The sequence below is a fragment of the Nothobranchius furzeri genome, chromosome 14, assembly GCF_043380555.1.
Source record: "Nothobranchius furzeri strain GRZ-AD chromosome 14, NfurGRZ-RIMD1, whole genome shotgun sequence".
In the NCBI taxonomy this organism is placed as follows: Eukaryota; Metazoa; Chordata; class Actinopteri; order Cyprinodontiformes; family Nothobranchiidae; genus Nothobranchius; species Nothobranchius furzeri.
In genome coordinates, this window is record NC_091754.1 from 49,303,038 (window position 1) to 49,319,560 (window position 16,523).

General features: G+C 43.7%; 2 protein-coding genes across 5 annotated transcripts; one reads left to right on the top strand and one right to left on the bottom strand.

Moving 5' to 3' along the window:
- Positions 1-390: 390 nt before the first annotated feature.
- On the bottom strand, positions 391-13,012 carry fastkd2 (FAST kinase domains 2). 2 transcript variants are annotated; one of them, XM_015952623.3, is made up of 11 exons: positions 12,099-13,012; positions 11,921-12,021; positions 11,730-11,838; positions 9,491-9,614; positions 9,259-9,398; positions 9,013-9,185; positions 3,253-3,410; positions 2,931-3,164; positions 2,193-2,289; positions 724-838; positions 391-564 (listed from the first exon to the last, which is right to left on the bottom strand). In XM_015952623.3, the coding sequence occupies exons 1-11, from the start codon at positions 12,792-12,794 to the stop codon at positions 445-447; spliced, it is 2,067 nt and encodes a 688-aa protein (XP_015808109.1). In that variant the 5' UTR covers positions 12,795-13,012; the 3' UTR covers positions 391-444. The 2 variants fall into 2 exon arrangements, with proteins under 2 accessions (XP_015808109.1, XP_015808108.1); XM_015952622.3 differs by having other exon boundaries at positions 2,931-3,167.
- Positions 13,013-13,368: 356 nt separating this feature from the next.
- Positions 13,369-16,426, top strand: mdh1b (malate dehydrogenase 1B, NAD (soluble)). Of its 3 annotated transcripts, XM_015952627.3 has the most exons (10): positions 13,369-13,439; positions 13,516-13,628; positions 14,142-14,276; positions 14,337-14,473; positions 14,552-14,720; positions 14,785-15,112; positions 15,189-15,330; positions 15,427-15,602; positions 15,681-15,817; positions 16,283-16,426. In XM_015952627.3, the coding sequence occupies exons 1-10, from the start codon at positions 13,418-13,420 to the stop codon at positions 16,292-16,294; spliced, it is 1,371 nt and encodes a 456-aa protein (XP_015808113.1). In that variant the 5' UTR covers positions 13,369-13,417; the 3' UTR covers positions 16,295-16,426. The 3 variants fall into 3 exon arrangements, 2 of the variants coding, with proteins under 2 accessions (XP_015808113.1, XP_054599104.1); XR_008563719.2 differs by lacking the exon at positions 16,283-16,426 and having other exon boundaries at positions 15,189-15,359; XM_054743129.2 differs by lacking the exons at positions 15,681-15,817; positions 16,283-16,426 and having other exon boundaries at positions 15,189-15,359; positions 15,427-15,673.
- Positions 16,427-16,523: the final 97 nt, after the last annotated feature.

Sequence of the window (16,523 nt, forward strand, 5' to 3'; positions counted from 1 at the left end):
CTGCACCATTTCCTGTCTCTATGTGTTTTTCCTTCTTCTGCACGTCTTCAAAGGCACTCTACGTTTTCTGTGCTCACCTTGCAGTTTCTGTGCAGGCGCTGCAAAGCATTCACGTAGGTTTTATTGGTTTCGTTTAGTAGCATGGTGCTACTCAGCACCACCACAAGAACTAAGATGCAGTTTTTGTTAAAGCCTTCATACTGGATTGAGAGCTGGCAGATGATTTCCCCATTTTTACTTTTTCATGTCAGTTTGATGCCTTGAACTGAGAAAAACTGAAAAGCTGGTCCTGTCCTAACGTTACTGAATGATAAATAGCTCATAAAGCGAATCTGTCATGGATTCTTTACGTTCACTGGAAAGGTTTGGAGCAAAACTCAACCAGATGACTTACTGTTTAAATCATTTATTGTTGAATACATTACATTTGAGCCGTTTACAGCTTTAAGAGCCCAAATCTTCAGTTTTCATGCATGTTTCTGATGCGTGTTCGGGAAAAATCCTTCGTCTGAGAACGTCCAGCAACTCTCCATCAGACACCAACTGTAGATCTTGTTCTGTCACCTAAATAAACAAAAGTCATGGATGTTAGTCCTGCCACCAGTGAGATGGACCCTATTTTATACATCTTCCTATAATCAGGAGGATAAAAGAGTTGCAAAACTAAAACCTTTATTCTCCAAGTCTTAATCCCAAGAAAACAAAAGAAAGGTAAACCATTACCAGAACGGGGGAGTATCCCAGGATCTGCAGGTGACGTATCTGGACAGCAAGGTGACCACGAGGATGAGATGTGTCGTAGCAAAAACTAGAGTTTGGTGCGTAAATAACGGCGATTCTAGGAAATCAAAAAAGCCTTCAGTCAGCTTTGGAAACGGTTCAACGTGACTAAACCAGAGCACGGTTTCAAAAACATGCTGAGGCTTAATTGTCGTCATGGAAATCACAAAGAGCTCAGACACACCCAACTTACTTCGTCTTGTTTGATTGTTAGAGTTAGAAAACTTTGACTATTTTGCTTCTTGTTGTAATAGAAATGTATGAAATCCTATGCTGACACTGAGAAAAATATGGTTGCTCCTGTTTAGTCAAAATTTACCATTTTGTATTTTTCTTTCAGTGTTAGGATTTAAAATGAGCCATCTTACACCAGTCTGTCATGCATAAAGACACGATGTGCTGTAAAATGTAAAAAACAACGATGCAAATGTAAATAAATAGACCGAATTGCTGTTTTACACGGATCTGCTTAATTGTTGAGGTTTACTTTCAAAAGCAAGACGTCGATTTAACAATATTAAAGGAAAACCTGAGGAAGTGTTGTTAGAAGCTGAGAGATAAAAAGATACGAGCCAACATGTGAGATGAAACCAAAGTACAGATAAAAAAAAACGAAGATAGATTTAAGGTTTCAGTCTGAAAATGATTAAAAATCATTTTTAAAAGAAAGGATTCTTAAAAAATTATAATTTTCCAATAAATACTTAAATCTTCAAGTTTTTTTTTATGATTTCTATCTTTTTTTTTTAAATAATAAAATGAACATTTGATTAAATACTTTGTTACATTAAAATAAATACCTGGGAGAAGAATAACTAACAAAACTAAGAATAGCCTGATCATTATAAAAGTCATAGGGGAATGAATGACCCCCTTTTCCCATCTTTACTGGAGAAAATTCAGAGAGAAAAGAAAAGAAAAAATTTAATTATTGTGAAAAAACGTAAAAATGTGCAGGTTTTGTTTAGATTTTTTAAACGTTGATCGTGTTATTTTCTACTACCGGGCACCTGAGCAGCTCCCACCACAGAATAAACAAACAACTCATTTTTAACAATGCACATCAGTTTAAATCTGTATATGATGGTAAAAAGCTAATTTGTTGAAAAGATAATAGGAAAATGCTTATTAAATCGTTTCTTTGTTCAGACTTATTGTGATGTAATTTTATTAAAAACTATTTGACCTTCAATGACATCATTTCATGAAATAAGCTTTTGTTGCTCCTGTATTTTGTCTCTAATGACCTTTCTTTAACCCATGATGCTCTTATTAGAGCTGCTGCCATAAAAGCCCTTTTCTGTGGAACCAGCTGTAGAAGAACACATCTGATGTGAGAAACGGGAACAAACGTCAGAGAGGAGCATCCTCTTCACCTCGTAGGGCTTCCACAAACACAGACAACATCTTACCTTTGATTGCTTCCTGCTGGAGAGCTCTGCTCCTCTGCACAGCTACTTGTCTCCGTCTCACAGGACTGGTTTGGCAGTGGTTTGGTAATAACACCATCTAGAAGCATGAGTAAATGCTTTACTGGAACCACAGATCCTCTCAAACCTTTCATCTCTTTCTGGTCTTTACAAATTCTTGTTATCTGAATCTGACGCCCTGGTAGCCTTGAGCGGCAAGCAACAACCCCCCACGAAGGAATGCAGACAGATGCTGTGAAAACCCGACCTATCCCCGCCTTCGGATTGGTGGACTTCAGCCTGATGAGGTCATCAATCTGCAGGAGTCAATGTGCTCTTCACTTCTCCCAAGACCTCCCTCCCACCTGTGACTGTCCAGCAGATGAGCGCCGTAGATGGCTGCTCTCGCTGGGGGAAACAGGATCCCAGCCCCCCCTGCCTTCCTATTGGAGTCTCATGTTATGTTGTCTGAAGTCTGTTGCATATTTGTTGAGGTGTTTTGCTGCAGAGCAAAGTTGCCCTCCTGCTGGAGGGTAACTCTGAAGTGCCTTTTTTCCCTCCACCTGAACCAATCCTCATGTTACCCTCTTATCTCCATTAAGGTAGCGCGACTCAGGGTTGCAAACAGTCACCAATTCCTGTCATGTGTCTTGCCCATGTATGTCTGATCTCTGAATTGTGTGTACTGAAACTCTAATTTCTCTCTGGGATTAATAAAGTATTGATCGATTGATTTTTTACCTACGAAATAGAAGTTCTCCACCACCACCGTTTCCTGGAACTCCGTATCCGTCTGACCCGCCAGCAGGCGCTGCAAACTCCGAGAGAGCCGCGGGTTAACCAGAGGTCTGTTGGGACTGGGATTTCCCAAGACAGAGCTGGGGACAGTCAAAGGCTGAGGAAGAGGAGGACAGTCCAGACGAAGGCACAGGTCCACCATCTGGAGCATTCGATCACGGCCCTTGGGAAATTTTGCTGCTGAGAAGGAAATAAAATCAGAAAAAAAGGGGTTGAAAGTCAAACACAAAACAAAGCTAGGCTCCAAACGTATATTTAGACTCACTTTCAAGCTGCTCCAGGACATGACTGTCCAGGAGATGCTCCAGAAGGACAGAGGGGAAGTGATTCAGCAGACAGAGACAGTAGACGGCCTTTAATAACTGCATCCCAGGCATGTTGGGCAGATAGGAGCCAAGAGCATCACTCAGGCTATCGAGGAAGCTGAAGTAGAAAGAAAACGTCACAGATCATGAGGCTTTAACAGTTAGGAGGCAAAAGTCAAAGCCTTGTGATGAAACAGGAATGTGTTGGAAAAGCAGCAATCTGACTGCAACAAACCCATTTCTCACATTCCTGACATTGTTTAAGTGTCCCTTTGTGTCCACGGCTCAGCTACAGTAACGATCTCTGTTGACACAAAGTGTGTGTGTTGTTCATCGACATAAATATACTGGACAATTCATTTCCATAGGCTCCAATATCATGTTTTTGAGGCAAAATGGGAGGTGGCCACCACCGCCATTTTGACTGTGTCACAGGTTCCGTCAAGCCCAGACAATTCCATAAAAGGGAAGAGAGGTGGAGCTGAGGGTGGGGCTGTAAGGCTGGGATCAACTGACACACCCGGTCAACTAGCTACAAGCTAACCTGAAGCTAACCCAAAGCTAATGTGGAAGTGGGAGCTAAGCTAACGGAGGTAGCAACCTAGGTACAACCGGAGTTAACTGTGCACAACACCAGAGCTTCTGAGTCAGAGACACACGGCCGGGCTGACAGCTGGGTAAAACCGGGTGGAACACAGAGGTCTCCGAGACCTCCACAAGCCGACAGCCGCACAGCAGACAAGCGCCGGGCTGCGGGGAGGGGAGAAACGGGTGGAAAACAGGTCTCCCAAGAGCTCCACAAGCCGACAGTCGGAACCCAGCTCCACCAACATGTTATATTTCAACCCATTTTCTAAAGTGCAACATTATAAGATAAGATAAGATAAGATAACCTTTATTAGTCCCACAAGTGGGAAATTTGTTTCGTTTACAGCCAAGTAAAAGTTAAAGTTAAAGTTATGCAGCAGAGGGAGAAAACACTAAAATACAATAAGTTTGATCGTAATGAGATAAAATAAACTCAATACAATAGACAATTTAGACCTTAAGAATGGGTTAAAAAATAATAACCATACTATATACAGCTTAGAAATACAGAGTACACTTCATCCAACAGATTTGTTGTAGAGTCTGACAGCAGTGGGGAGGAAAGACCTCCGGAATCTCTCTGTCCCACACCTTGGGTGCCGCAGTCTCCCACTAAAGGAGCTGCTCATAGCTGTCAAAGTCACCTGCATGGGATGGGAGATATTATCCAACATGGATGACAGTTTAGCTGTCATTCTTCTGTCACTTACCACCTCCACAGGGTCCAGGGGGCATCCTAGAACAGAAGTAGCCCTGTAGGTCTGTTCAGCCTCTTCCTATCTCCCGCAGAGATGCTGCTGCCCCAGCAGACCACACCATAAAAGATGGCCGAGGCCACCACAGAGTCATAAAAGGTCTTCAGGAGAGGGCCCACAACTCCAAATGACCTCAGTCTCCGTAGTAGGTACAGCCTACTCTGCCCTTTTCTGTACAGGGCATCTGAATTATGAGTCCAGTCCAGTTTATTGTTCAGATGGACCCCAAGGTACCTGTAACTGTCCACAGTCTCAATGTCCATGCCCTGTATGCTCAATGGTTGAAGCGAGGAATGCTTATGCCTACGAAAGTCTACCACCAGCTCCTTAGTTTTGCTGGCATTAATCTGTAGATAGTTCAACTGGCACCAGTCCACAAAATCCTGAGTCAGTTTCCTGTACTCCTTGTCATCCCCATCCTTGATGAGACCTACAATCGCAGAGTCATCAGAGAACTTCTGCAAGAAGCACTGAGTAGAGTTATAGGAGAAGTCCGCAGTATAGATGGTAAAAAGGAACGCAGGCAGAACCGTTCCCTGGGGGGGCCCCCGTAAGGTAAGGTAAGGTAAGGTAAGGTAAGGTAAGGTAAGGTAAGGTAACTTTATTAGTACCCGAAGGTGCCGTGCTGCAGACGACACTATCCGACACACAGCCCTGAGTCCTCACAAACTGTGGTCGGTCAGAAAGGTAGTCCAGAATCCAGGTAGTGAAGTGATGATCCACTCCAGTGTTCACCAGTTTGTCCTTCAGAACCGAGGGAAGAATGGTATTGAAGGCACTGGAGAAGTCAAAAAACATGATCCTCACAGTATTCCCAACAGTCTCCAGGTGAGCGAGCGAGCGATGCAGGAGGTGGATGACCGCATCATCAGCACCAATGTCAGTTTGATAGGCAAACTGAAGCGGGTCCAGTGAAGAGCCCACTAGGCGCCGAAGCTGAACCAGAACCAACTGCTCCAGAGTCTTCATCAGATGGGATGTTAGAGCCACCGGCCTGTAGCTGTTAAAATCCTTGGGGCGTGAAGTCTTTGGCACCGGAACTACACAAGATGTTTTCCAGAGCTTTGGGACTCTTCCCAGCCTCAGGCTCAGGCTGAAAAGGTGCCCGATTACCTCACACAGTTGGTCCGCGCAGGACCTGACCACCCATGCGCTGATACCATCTGGACCCGCTGCCTTCCTGCCATTTATCCTCCTCATTTCCCCCCTCACCTGTGTGGTAGAGAGGGACCAGCCGGGACCTTGCATAAAGTGTGTACTAGATACTGTTACTGAAGGTGAGGAGGGGTGAGAGGTCAGAGGTGAAACAGTGGTAGAGAGGGTGGGAGAGTCAGCAGCCGACGTTGAGGTCTGCCTCGTAGCCGAGTCAAATCTATTAAAGAATTGATTCAGTTCATTAGCCCACCTCACATCCCTCACAGGCAGAGAGTTCTGATGTTTATGACCCGAGATGGTTCTAAGGCCTCTCTAGACTTCACCCACATTGCTTTGCTGAAGCTGATTCTCCATCCTCTGCCTGTAGGTGTCCTTCCCATTCTTTATCAGTCTCCTCAGTTTTCAGTTATGTTAAATGCACTGGGTTTTACCCTATTACATTTAAATTTCATGGTTAAACAGTACATGTTAAAATCTAAGCTCAGCTCAGCAGTGACCTAAAATACATAAATATACAGGTGCTGGCCAGTAAATTAGAATATCATCAAAAGGTTGAAAATATTTCAGTAATTCCATTCAAAACGTGAAACTTGTACATTATATTCATGCAATGCACACAGACCAATGTATTTCCAATGTTCATTACATTTAAATTTGATATTCATAAGTGACAACTAATGAAAACTCCAAATTTGGTATCTCAAAAAATTAGAATATTCTGAAAAGGCTGAATATAGAAGACACCTGCTGCCACTCTAATCAGCTGATTTACTCAAAACACCTGCAAAGGCCTTTAAAAGGTCCCTCAGTCTTGTTTTGAAGGCACCACAATCATGGGGAAGACTTCTGACTTAACAGCTGTCCAAAAGACAATCATTGACACCTTGCACAAGGAGGGCAAGACACAAAAGGTGATTGCTAAAGAAGCTGGCTGTTCGCAGAGCTCTGTGTCCAAGCACATTAACAGACAGGCGAAGGGACGGAAAAAATGTGGTAGAAAAAAGTGTACAAGCTCTAGGGATAACCGCACCCTGCAGAGAATTGTGACGACAAACCCATTCAAAAATGTGGGGGAGATCCACAAAGAGTGGACTGCAGCTGGAGTCAGCGCTTCAAGAACCACCACGAGGAGACTCATGAAAGACATGGGATTCAGGTGTCGCATTCCGTGTGTCAAGCCACTCTTGAACAAGAAACAGCGCAAGAAGCGTCTCGCCTGGGCCAAGGACAAAAAGGACTGGACTGATGCTGAGTGGTCCAAAGTTATGTTTTCTGATGAAAGCAAGTTCTGCATTTCCTTTGGAAATCAAGGACCCAGAGTCTGGAGGAAGAGCGGAGAAGCACAGAATCCACGTTGCATGAGGTCCAGTGTAAAGTTTCCACCGTCAGTGATGGTGTGGGGTGCCATGTCATCTGCCGGTGTTGGCCCACTCTGTTTCCTGAGGTCCAGGGTCAATGCAGCCGTCTACCAGGAAGTTTTAGAGCACTTCATGCTTCCTGCTGCTGACCAACTTTATGGGGATGCAGACTTCACCTTTCAACAGGACCTGGCACCTGCACACAGTGCCAAAACCACCAGCACCTGGTTCAAGGACCATGGTATCCCTGTCCTTGATTGGCCAGCAAACTCGCCTGACCTTAACCCCATAGAAAATCTATGGGGTATTGTGAAGCGGAGGATGCAATACGCTAGACCCAACAATGCAGAGGAGCTGAAGACGACTATCAGAGCAACCTGGGCTCTCATAACACCTGAGCAGTGCCACAGACTGATCGAGTCCATGCCACGCCGCATTACTGCAGTTATTGAGGCAAAAGGAGCCCCGACTAAGTATTGAGTGCTATACATGCACATTCTTTTCATGTTCATTCTTTTCAGTTGGCCAACATTAGAGAAACAAACATTTTTTCATTGGCCTTTAGAATATTTTAATTTTCTGAGATACCAGATTTGATGTTTTCATTGGTTGTCACCTATAAATATCAAAATTAAACGTAATAAACATCGGAAATACATTGGTCTGTGTGCATTGCATGAATATAATGTACAAGTTTCACGTTTTGAATGGAATTACTGAAATATTTTCAACCTTTTGATGATATTCTAATTTACTGGCCAGCACCTGTAATTTTACTTACTGAAAAAAATGAAGTGGAGACTCCGTGGACGCTCTGTTAGTGCAATTAATGCCACAGCAAGTCATTTTGTCCAACAATTGCACAAATAATATCCAAACAAGAATACACACACACAGAGACTCAAAATCCCGGAGCAGTTTCCAAGCCAGGCCGAGGCTCTACTGAGGCCTTTCCACGGAGCTAGCTCTGTGGTCACGTAGGTCTGATGTTCATTAATTATACAGAATTTTAGGCTTTTAATTCACTTAAACAGAAGAGTGAGAAAAAAAATTCACCCCCCTCAGAGTTGTCATGAGTGTAAACTAGATAATTTAAACAAAAAACATGTTTTGGTACCAGGCTGTAAACATGTTTATTTCTGCTGTGAAATTGGTATTTTTAACATGGGAGTCAATGAGGATTTGCTCGCTTCTGACACCAGCCCCCAGTGGATGAGGGTGGAACTGCAATTTTTGGTACTTCCGAGATGGCCTCAATTTCTGAGCTGCATTGCGGGGGCCTGGTGTAAATGCTCTTCATAAATCTCCACGATACCTTTAAACCACGGCGACACCAATCAGAACCGACAAGGTGACCCAGATGTTCACAAGAACACATTCAAGCATCTTTGGAAAAGACTCAGCAGATAAAGGAGATCTGCTTCATTTTTCCTTTTGCTTGAGGAAATATTGAGCACTCTGAGACAGTTTTAGACCTTACAAGCAAACTTTAAAGTCGAGACCCCAGTCCCAATGCAGGACTCTGACTCTCACCTTCATCCTCACCCTAAGCCTGACCATCTTGGAGCCCGTGATCTAGGTTTAGAGGCTGGCAGCAACCTTAGGAGCGTTCAAAGCACCTGCTTTCTCGAGATTTAGCGTTGGGTCCTGATAGACCCTTGTCACGTCACAGATGCTACACATATCACCTCAACACACTAACCACATGCAACTGCAACCTTTCCAGGACACATTATTTCTAGTTTTAAGTCACGTTCAGGTTTTATATTTGAAATGTCTAAAAAGCCTTAAGGTTTGGTCCTAACATCGTCACACAAATTCAGTAAGTCACTTTTAACACCATACACACAAAAGGATGTCTTACTGTTGTCTCCGATGCTGCAGATCATAGTTAAAGGAGGAGTAAACCTTTAACACACACAGGAGGTCTTTTAGAGTCAGCGCATTCGGGTTTTCCATCACTTTCCCAGCATAAGCCTCCATTAAGGCAGAAGGACAAAAGACGAGGTCCTCGAACACAGACAGAAAAAGAACCAGCTAAAAACAAAAGGAAGTTTGCTCAATTATCATCTTTTACAATTAGTGTTTGATAAATCGGTTGTTGCTTCACCTGTTTGTTGGTCCAAATATCAAGAGTGGAAGCAACATATTCTGAGATTTCAGTGAGCAGGTGTGGGTCTCTGTAGAGCAGCTCCTTAAAGGACAGCAGCACCTGATATAATCTGGTAAAAGGGATGTTGTGAAGGTTTTCTGTCAGAGAGCACAGACATGGAGAAAATCACGCGCAGAGTTAATGCCTCGAACTTTGCTAAACCTCCTTTTAGCATGTTGTAATAGTTCACCTGCGATTATTTTGCTGCAAACACTCAGCAGTGGTTTGGAGTAGAAGCCCATGGCGGCCAAAGTGAAGATCATGTGTTGAGAGTTGGGAAGGCTGAACTGATCACTCATCGATAAGGCCTTTCTCTAAAAGAGACAAGACAATGTAAGGCAGCTCAATGACAATCATTAGCAGACTTAAAGCTGGGAAATACTATTCAGTTAACATTTCAAGGCGATGGCAGAGTTGTACTATTTTAATGTGAAAGTTCTTTAAGTGTTTAAATAGAAGTCTAAGGAAAAACGTCACAGGACATCACTGCAGAGTGGGTGTGGGTCTAAACTGAATATTGTAAATAATATTTTCTGCTGTCTGCTTTGCCACCTTTTACTTTTAAAACCATTAATTACCCAGGTAAAAGTGGTCAAAGAACACTTTTGAAAACAAACAAATAAATAAAAATAAAGAATATTATTACAGGATCAGCCCAAAGCAAGTCCAAGAAGAAAATCATGTATATAAAATGGTCCTTTTAAAAACTACATTGTTTTTGTGATTGACTGAAACAAGTTTGTTTGTTATCAGAGCCTTAATATAATTGTTTACATGCAAAAAAATATTTATTAAATGGAATTAAAGTCCTGTTGGCTTAATTGGGAACGTGATCTCCGGCTCTCACTGGAGCGGCTCGCAGCCGAGTGTGAAGCAGCTGGGATGAGAATCAGCTCCTCTAAACCTGAGACCATGGTCTTGAGTCGGAAAAGGGTAGAATGCCTTCTCCAGGTCAGGGATGAGGTCCTGCCCCAAGTGGAGGAGTTTAATGGGCCATTCCCATCTGTACCGGGTCGGCCCGGGCCGGGTAACGTAGGTTGTTTACATATCTGGGTGGCCTGGTATTTTTCCGGGCCAACCAAGGCTCATTCTCAGCCCTCTTCTCGAGGGGGTCTGCTTCAGGCCGACCAGGGCCAACACGCCCACTGCTGACACCAAATTCACACCTTCCATTAGAGCAAGCCTCTGATTGGTGGGTAGAATCAGCCCACATGGGCTTAAGGCAAGGATGTGTGGAATCAACCGGGCCAGGCTGGGGCCGACTGGGGCTACCCGGCCCGGGCCGACCCGGTGCAGACGGGAATGGCCCATATGCGTCTCGGGGTCTTGTTCACGAGTGAGGGAAAACTGGAGCATGAGATCGATTGGCGGATTGGTGCTGCATCTGCAGTGATGCGGGCGTTGTACCGGTCTGTCGTGGTGACGAGAGAGCTGAGTCAGAAGGCGACGCTCTCGATTTACCGGTCGATCTACGTTCCTGCCCTCACCTATGGTCATGAGCTTGGGGTAGTAACCGAAAGAACGAGATCGCGGATACAAGCGGCCGAAATGAGTTTTCTCCGCAGGGTGGCTGGGCTCTCCCTTGGAGATAGGGTGTAAAGCTCGATCATCTGGGAGGGGCTCGGAGTTGACCCGCTGCTGCTCCACATCGAGAGGAACCAGTTAAGGTGGCTTGGGCATCTAGTTAGGATGCCTCCCCGATGAGGTTATTCAGCCACGTCCAATCGGGAGGACACCTAAAGGAAGACTCAGGACACGCTGGAGGGACAATTGGCAGTTTCACATCTGGGCCAGTCCAGTCTGGGTGGCATCGGTCCGGATCCCGCACCAGTAGGGATGCGCCAAAAAGTCAGTGGTGTCTCCCTTAAATGACCACCATGCGGCTCAAGGTATGGCAGCGCTGTCTCGGTGTGTGTGCTCCTCACAGTAGTGAGGAGAGGCAGAGAGCTGCTGCAGCTTCAGTCAGAGACGCCTTTCTCCTCAGTATCCAGAATGATAATGAATCACGCATGCGAGAAGCTCCCACTGACTGATTCTATCCAACAGTCAGAAGCTCCTCCTAACAACAGACATATATTTGAGGCGGCCAATCAGTCGACAGTGGTTGTGTTGGACCTGTTCAGCCCAAAGCAGACCGCCTTAGTACGGCCGAAAACCCGACCGATTGAGCACAGAAAAACACAATGCTACCTAGATGTGAACACTTTGAAAGCTACCCAGTCCGGTTCGTGCTAGCCCAAATGTGAAAGCACCATATGTCTCTCAGCTGGCCAGGGAACGCCTTAGGATTCCCCCGGAGGAGCTGGCCCAAGTGGCTGGGGAGAGGGAAGTCTTGGCCTCCCTGCATAGGCTACTGCCCCCGTGACCCGACCCTGGATAAGTGGCTGAAAATGGATGGATGGAAGATAACAAAGTCAAAATATGTAAACCTCTAGTTTTTGTTTAAGATCCTTTGGGGAATCTTTTCCCAAAAGGTGCATCATGGTCTGGAGAGCCACCACATTTTTGATCCCAGGAAGACTGATTTTAACAACAAGCCTGAAACACAACAATAAAAAAAAGGCTTTTCAGTTAGGGACCTATTATCAATTTACACGTTTAGTGGTTGATGGTTTGATACCTCATCCCCTCCTTCAGTGCATCCACATTCGGACCGTCCATCTGTTTCAGGCAAGAGGCCAAAATGGACAAATTCTTCTCATCAAAGTCATTGAGCTTCTCCTGTTGATGGATGGTGATGAATTACTATGAAAGTCTGAAATGTCTTTACATCAGAGGATAATTTCCCAACGTCCTACCTGGCAAGCTCGAAGGAAAGTCTGGACCACATAGCTACGTTGAGGGACACCCAGTTTGACCAAACTCAGTAGGGCGTATGTGATGTCATCGTTTCTCATGAACTGAACAGATTTCATCGCCCTTTGCAGTAACTTGTCAAATTCAGGGTGCTCAAACATCAGCTGCAACTCATAGCACCGCTGCTCATCGGACATCTTCTTCGTGGAGGACCACATGTGGGTCAGGCAGTTGCTGACCTGGTGATTTGTAGGTGAGTACATACAGGTGAGGTCCAACACGTCTGACGGAGAGCGACATCGCTCCAGGTGGTTCCAGAATGGGGAAATTATCGGTCTCTGCGTTGAAGTTGTCTCATCAGTTGGAAATGATTGCTCCACGTTGTTAATCTCATCCATTCCTTCATTATGATTCCTGTTCTGAGAGTAGAACCTTTCTGAACAGGCAAGACTACTGGAAAGACATTTCTGGTTCTGCTTTGAGCACCAGAGGCGAACAGGATGAGTAGAAAAATATCCCGTATTAAGGAAATTGAGCTGTTTCCGTGGAAACCTCTGACAGCAAAAACGTAGGGACCATCTGATGATGTTTTTGGGTACCCGCGCAGACATGATGATAAAGAAGAGCTTCGCAGATGTTTTAGGAGTGTAAATATAATGGTTTTCTATTTTTTTAATGAACACGAACAAATTAAACATATGTCTAAAATTGCACCATTAAGCTATTTCCGTTGAAACAGAGGATGTTAGTTAACTGGAGCTTACAAATGCTTTCAAACAACAAATATGCCCAACAACAACTAACAATTAAAAAGTAATTTTCGAGAAACAAGGTCAAATTATGGATATGAAACAAGCTAGCTTAAGTTAGCTGCCTCGCAATTTCTCACCCGAAAGTCAAAAACATAAAAATAAAACATTGCAACACAATTTAGTAACAAAAGAAGAGATTCGTTAAGGCACGATATGTGGAACTGCATGAGCTATAATGTAATTTGAGTAGTTTATGCTAGATTTCTCACGCGCTGGTCAATGGTGCGTGCGCTGCCGTAATGTGTCCCCTATCAACTTACAACACGGTCCTTCGAAGGATGCAGACCCTGAATTGAGACACAGCCGATAAATGATTGCTACAAACAAACAATTACTAAAATGCAAATAATAAGACCGTTGTATTTTTTACATTCTAAAAACCATACATCAGTTAATTTTTGTGATATAGTTTAGGTTCAGTGTTAGGTTTATGCTGTTAAGTGTTGCTACACGGAAGTTAATACGCTTAACGCACCAGGTTACCTAGCAACCAAAGCTTTCATCTGATCATGGCGAGATTTGTGCTGGCTGGTAAATTTCAATTAGAATTTCAGTAAAAATAATATTTTATCTACATTTTAAAATTCTAAATGTACCAAATTTACAGGAAAAGCAGACTGTCCTTATTATGCTCAAGCGGAACTATTGGCAGATGAACTACAACGATCTCTGCCGGACTTCAGGGTCCACAAGATCCCCATCCTGCCAGGTCAATGGAAGGTGAATTATCTTTTATAAACAAAATATAACAACAAATGAAGCTGCCAATCAATCATTATACATTATGTGTAGAATAAGATTGGAAAATATCAATGAGGAAGTTAAATAACACGAGTTAGAAATAAATATTTTTACCATCAAAGTAAAAAAAAAGTCAAACTATATATTTCTTATTACTGATACTGAATCATAAGCAACATGCAAAATGAGTAAAAAAATCCCTAAAACGTTCGCAAATTTAAATAAAATAATAGACTAAAATAGTGCTATTTAGATTTTTATAATTGGATTTACATGGTTTCCTATCAATTTATTTATTATTTTTAGCATATCAATAAACCAACAAGTTTATTAATGAAGCGCCTGTCAACACAAATTGGCAGGGTTGCTTCACATCAAAACACACAGACAAAATCAACATATATTAATTATGCATAATTACATACACATAATTCTATTATGTATTCTTTTAATGTTGCTTTTTGCCTCCCTCTTCTTCATGCTTTTTGATAGGAATGGCTTGAGTCCACGTGCCAAACAAATGGCTGGGTGCACGAAGACTCTCCTTTGGTCTGGAGGGAGCTGACAGAACGGGGGGGCAAAGGGACGCTCCTGGGGGGTTTCAGTGACTTCATGAAGCATTGTCAGGTACGTACCGATAGCATTTCCAGCTACACACACAGGAGTCATCAATCAGATGTTTCGTAGGACTACTACGGGGCCACATCAGACATGTCAACAGACACCATGATAAAAATTGCAGCAGTGAATTTGGAAACCCAGATGAGCCTCATTGCAGAAGAGCGTCGGACCAGTCTTCTGCATTTACATGTGTGGATCACTGGGTAAGTTAGACGTGTTAGATGTGTTGTTAAGGCAAACAAATGTTTTAAAATGCATGTTGATAGAGGATGTCTTTGCAGTGCACTCAACCCAACATCCCAGATCTTAATCCCTCACTTGCTGTCTGTGGAGGTGTTTCCTAAAGTCACTGCAGTTCACCTCCACTTACTGGACCTGGACGGGACCGAGGAGGCGATGCAAGAGCTCAGGATAAACACTGAGGATCTGGCACTCAACTTGCTCTATCGGGTACTTTCAGGAACTCTTCAAAGCTTAAAGATAAAGTAAACTTCTAATAAACATGAACCCACAGGTGACCGTTCACAGAGATCTGGAGCAGGCGTTCCACAAAGCCAACGTTATTATCCTTTTAGATGATTTAAGCACAGATGGAGAGGAGAATGATGAAAAAGTGAAAGAAGCATCAGTGCGGTACAGAGCGTACGGGCAGCTCATCGACCAATGCGCCGACAAACAGGTGAAGGTGATTGTGTCTGGGGACGCCTTCGCCAGCCTGAGGTGTTCGCTTCTAGCCAAAACCGCCCACTCCATTGACAGCCAACAGTTTGTTGCCATGGCAACACAGCTGGAGGATGCAGCCAGAGCCATAATTGCAAAAGAGATGAAAGTGAGGCCATCAGGTACGTTAGCACTTCCGTTTACTGAACCGCAGCATCGACAACGTGGGGGTGTTATAATTTCTCTCTGCTGCTGCAGATGTGGCAGATGTTTTTGTGTGGGGGAACATCAGTGGTGAATTCTTCATCGACCTGCAGAGGGCAAAGGTTTTTAACTATCGAGGCACAATATCTGGACCTGCTTTCTTCTCCCAGTCAGTCCTCCAGATTCTATCCAACAGGTTGGTCAGATTCCAGCTGTGTGCAACAGGTGGGTCGTTCAGGTCGTGTAAATGTTGATGATCTGCTCGCTCTTATTGCCAACTGCTTCTGTCCAGGGAATGGTTGGAAAGAGACCTCAAGCAGCAGGTGCGACATCGCCGTGCAGCTGTGGCCTCAAAAACCGGCCGCTTCACCGCCGTGTCCACCACCCACGGGATTCTCAGACTCCTGAAGGCTTGGCTAGGCCTCTCCAGTCCAGAAGAGAACCTGTCTGCCGGTGTCCTTTGTTCAGGTCAGAACACAAATGTGATGCTAAAATAGCAAGAAGCTCTTCAGATGATGCATGCATCCACCTCGTGTCTCGTCCCAGGCACGTTCGGTCTCCCAGATGGACTTGTCCTCTCCGTCCCAGTCAGATTCACAGATGGCCAGTGGCTCATGCTGCCCGACGCCATTGATGATGAAATAAAAGAAAGACTCCAGCTTTGTGTGAATGAACTCCATCAGGTTTGTTTCATCCCATAAAGGTTTGTTGGAAAGCACATTTTACTGGGGAAATGTATGGAAAACTTCAGTTAACATCGTCACTATAATGGGCAGCCAATAAAAAAGCTGGACTTTGTGTCTATATAAAGTATGAATGCATGTCAAGCGAGTTAAAAAATGTCCATCCCATCCCTAATGCTAAATGGACTCTTTAATTTGTGCTAAAATGCTAAAAGAGAAATAAAGAATCTCTAAGGAGGAGCCTACAGAGTGACGGTCTGGTCTGAACTCACTCTTCCAGGACAAGAATGAGTCGTTTAAAACAGGAATCAGGACACTCTCTGGACGGTTTCCTCTGAACTGACTTGTTTCTGCTTTTTAGAACGTGTTGCACACCTGAAATGTTAAAATGGTTTATAGACATCTAATTTAAATTTAACGTAAATAACCCTAAATTTTTAACCAATTTTTTCTTCTTTATTCTAGGAAAAGGACTAAGGCTCTTTGGGACATGGATGTTACAATCTCCATAGCAACGGTTTCAATTTGTTCTTTTATTTTTACTTTCACAAGTGTCAGTTTTCCTTTTGACATGTTTAGTAGGAAAATTTCTCCACAGCAGACATAAAAAAATCTATTTGAATAATTTGTGGAGAAAATTGGAAATTAAAAAATAAACTCCTTGTTTTTTCTCCATAACTGTACAGTTCCTTAGTTTAAACCTAGC